This window comes from Montipora foliosa, chromosome 9 (assembly GCF_036669935.1).
Source record: "Montipora foliosa isolate CH-2021 chromosome 9, ASM3666993v2, whole genome shotgun sequence".
NCBI lineage: Eukaryota > Metazoa > Cnidaria > Anthozoa > Scleractinia > Acroporidae > Montipora > Montipora foliosa.
In genome coordinates, this window is record NC_090877.1 from 44,024,705 (window position 1) to 44,027,204 (window position 2,500).

The window sequence follows — 2,500 nt, forward strand, 5'->3', positions numbered from 1 at the left end:
TATTGTCTATTTTTAAGACGGCTTCTGCTAGATTTGAGAGGGAAACGTGGCGGTATTTTGTTCCTTGCGCGATCTATAATTGTGCGGGATTTAATTTCCCCACACTATGTCAGCACCGGCGATGTGGCTGGCTTTATTTGTATACGAGAGCCAAGTTTTTATCGCGTGGTCTCTATTAGGAAGAGAGAGGACCCTGGGAATGAAAATGGGTGTGTGTGTGCGGCGGCCATTACTCTTCTGGGCTGTTGTCATTTGGCGATGGAAGCAACGAATACTCTTAGCTGACAGTTGCACTTGCCTGCTGATTTATCCAGCTTTATCGTAAACAAATTCTCCTCTGCTACCAGCGACTGATTCCAATATTTCCCCTGATGAAGAAAAGTAGACGACGTTGACCTCTTTGTCGAACGCAAATATTTCATGAGTCTCTGAAGTCGTGTGTTCATGCCTGAAGCGCGTTGAATCTAACACATTTTGGCAGTTGATTGCAAACTATGTGGTGGCTGAGAAACTCATGTGCTCAAATGCACCAAATTGTAATGCGTCACAAGCCCTAAACATTTGACTTCAGCCCGAAATTTCCGGAAATTTTGGCTTAATGGAAAGCACCCTTTCTTATCATTTGCTAGATTTTCCAGTTTCGCGTCTCTCATCGTAAGTACCATCTCGTTGGGCTGGTTTGCTGGTTTTGGAAAAACTGTTACCATTATTCACCGGTCATCCCAACCTGTTTATTCTGACAAGTTGTAAGCCCCCCTAATTTCCTCGACACTAGAAGTGCAAACATGTTTCTTCCCTAGCCGTTTTCTCGTCTGCAGCTTGGGATTCTACGGAATCTTTATTCGACATTTATCACTATAACATGACAAAATGTATTTCATTTACTGTAGTGCTAATCATCAACGTTTATTTGACTGAAATCCCACACAAGTACGCATGCGCACTGCGTATTTTTTTGTATTTCCAGAGCAATACCTCGTGCGGCCCTTGGTTGCAGACCAACCAGAGACATTGTTGTTATCAGGTCCAATCTGATAGTTCATAATTTAGTGGGACCCCTACTCTGAATTGAGATAATTCAGTATCCTGATAGGCCAAGTCCAAATGATAGAGATCGACACTTGTGGCATGCATGAGCTATGGTCTTCTGACCTGTACTGAATGGCAGTGTGGAGGAAAGCTTTTTACGTGAAGCATTAACGCAGTGACTCAGATAGGCTTGAAAATGGTTGTGCCCATGGGTGATGTGTTGGCCACACCGGGTTCACTTGATGTTATGGCTCGTTCAGCTTGCTTTTAATGTTTTTTTTTCTTTTAATTTCACACAGCGACCATGTGGTGAGGAGCCCCGAGCGAAAACCTCTACCTCTACCGTGCAAAGTGTTTTTTCGTATGAGCCGGACTACGTAGCACATTTATTTGATCTACTACCGAATGAAAAGAAATAAATAAAAGAGTTCTTCACAGCCCGAGTTACATATCTTCAGAGTTAACTGAATAGAGGGTAATGTGAAGTGCTAGATTTCTATCCCATATGAACCATGTGAGCGTTAGCCCTACTGATGGAAATGGGCCCACACAAGGAAAGAGAAAAACTCTGACCAGGGTGGGAATTGAACCCACGACCTTCGGGTTAGATCTCCGCCGCTCTACCGACTGAGCTACAAGGTCAGACGGGAGCAGGCCGTGGGAACTGAAGATGTTAAAGTCACGGTCGTTTATCTTACATATCTTCAGTTGACGTAGATGACGAAAATTTATGTGAACTTTGGGTATTCATCGTTAGTTCCATTTGCCCAAATATATCTTCACAAGCAAGCTCGGTATTCGGAAAGGATTCAGAGCAAGCGATTTTATTAGAAGGAAGATAATGTTTGGGGCCAGAATGCGACAGATATGTCCAAACAGTCTAAGTTTGACTCGGATGATCGGCGTCTACCAAACTTCATCTGTTGACATTGATGTGCTGGCGGACCTTTGTTTTTTAAAATGTGTTTTACATTTAAATTTTAGAATACTTGCAAACAACGTAACTACCCAGCAGTGAGCGTTAAAAAAAGGCAACTTGATCAGTGCGGGAAATGTAGCACACAAAATTAAAATAACAGTCTTTTTTAATCGGTTCCTGTTCTTGTTTTCTTTGGTTTCTACATTACAAAGATCAGACCACTAGCTTGATCCAACGAATGCCGTCTACGGTTGCTCGCATAAAACTTGTTATTTATAAAGTGCATTTCTAAGGTATCCGCTATATCCATATATTCTCAAACTTGGCCGTCCCCGCATAGCAAGGAACGTTCAAAAAATGCACTCATTTTTTGACCTTGGGCCGCGTGTGTTTCCAGCAGCAGCAGTAAGAAATATTCGCGTTACACTGTTGATGTCTGAGTCGCACTGCTAAGATTGCTCGTAGTTCTCACCAAGGTGGGCTTTCTGTGATCTCGTTATTATTGCCGCTGATCGAATCAATCGTGGATCGAGTTCGGAAGAGGTTGAGTAC

The 2,500-nt window shown here is 42.8% G+C and overlaps 1 protein-coding gene across 3 annotated transcripts in view; it reads right to left on the reverse strand.

Annotated features, from left to right (window-relative positions):
• Positions 1–2,500, reverse strand: part of LOC137971346 (uncharacterized) — a 122,311-nt gene that overhangs the window by 96,660 nt on the left and 23,151 nt on the right. For 2 of the 3 annotated variants that reach the window (XM_068818174.1, XM_068818173.1), the window contains exon 10: positions 1,398–2,500. This exon is cut by the window's right edge and continues 386 nt beyond it. The exons of the other annotated variant lie outside the window; for it this stretch is intronic. In XM_068818174.1, the coding sequence (XP_068674275.1) occupies positions 2,417–2,500 (84 nt within the window). In that variant the 3' untranslated portion in view covers positions 1,398–2,416. Of the gene's footprint in view, positions 1–1,397 lie in introns of those variants that run through there. 3 annotated transcript variants of the gene reach the window in all.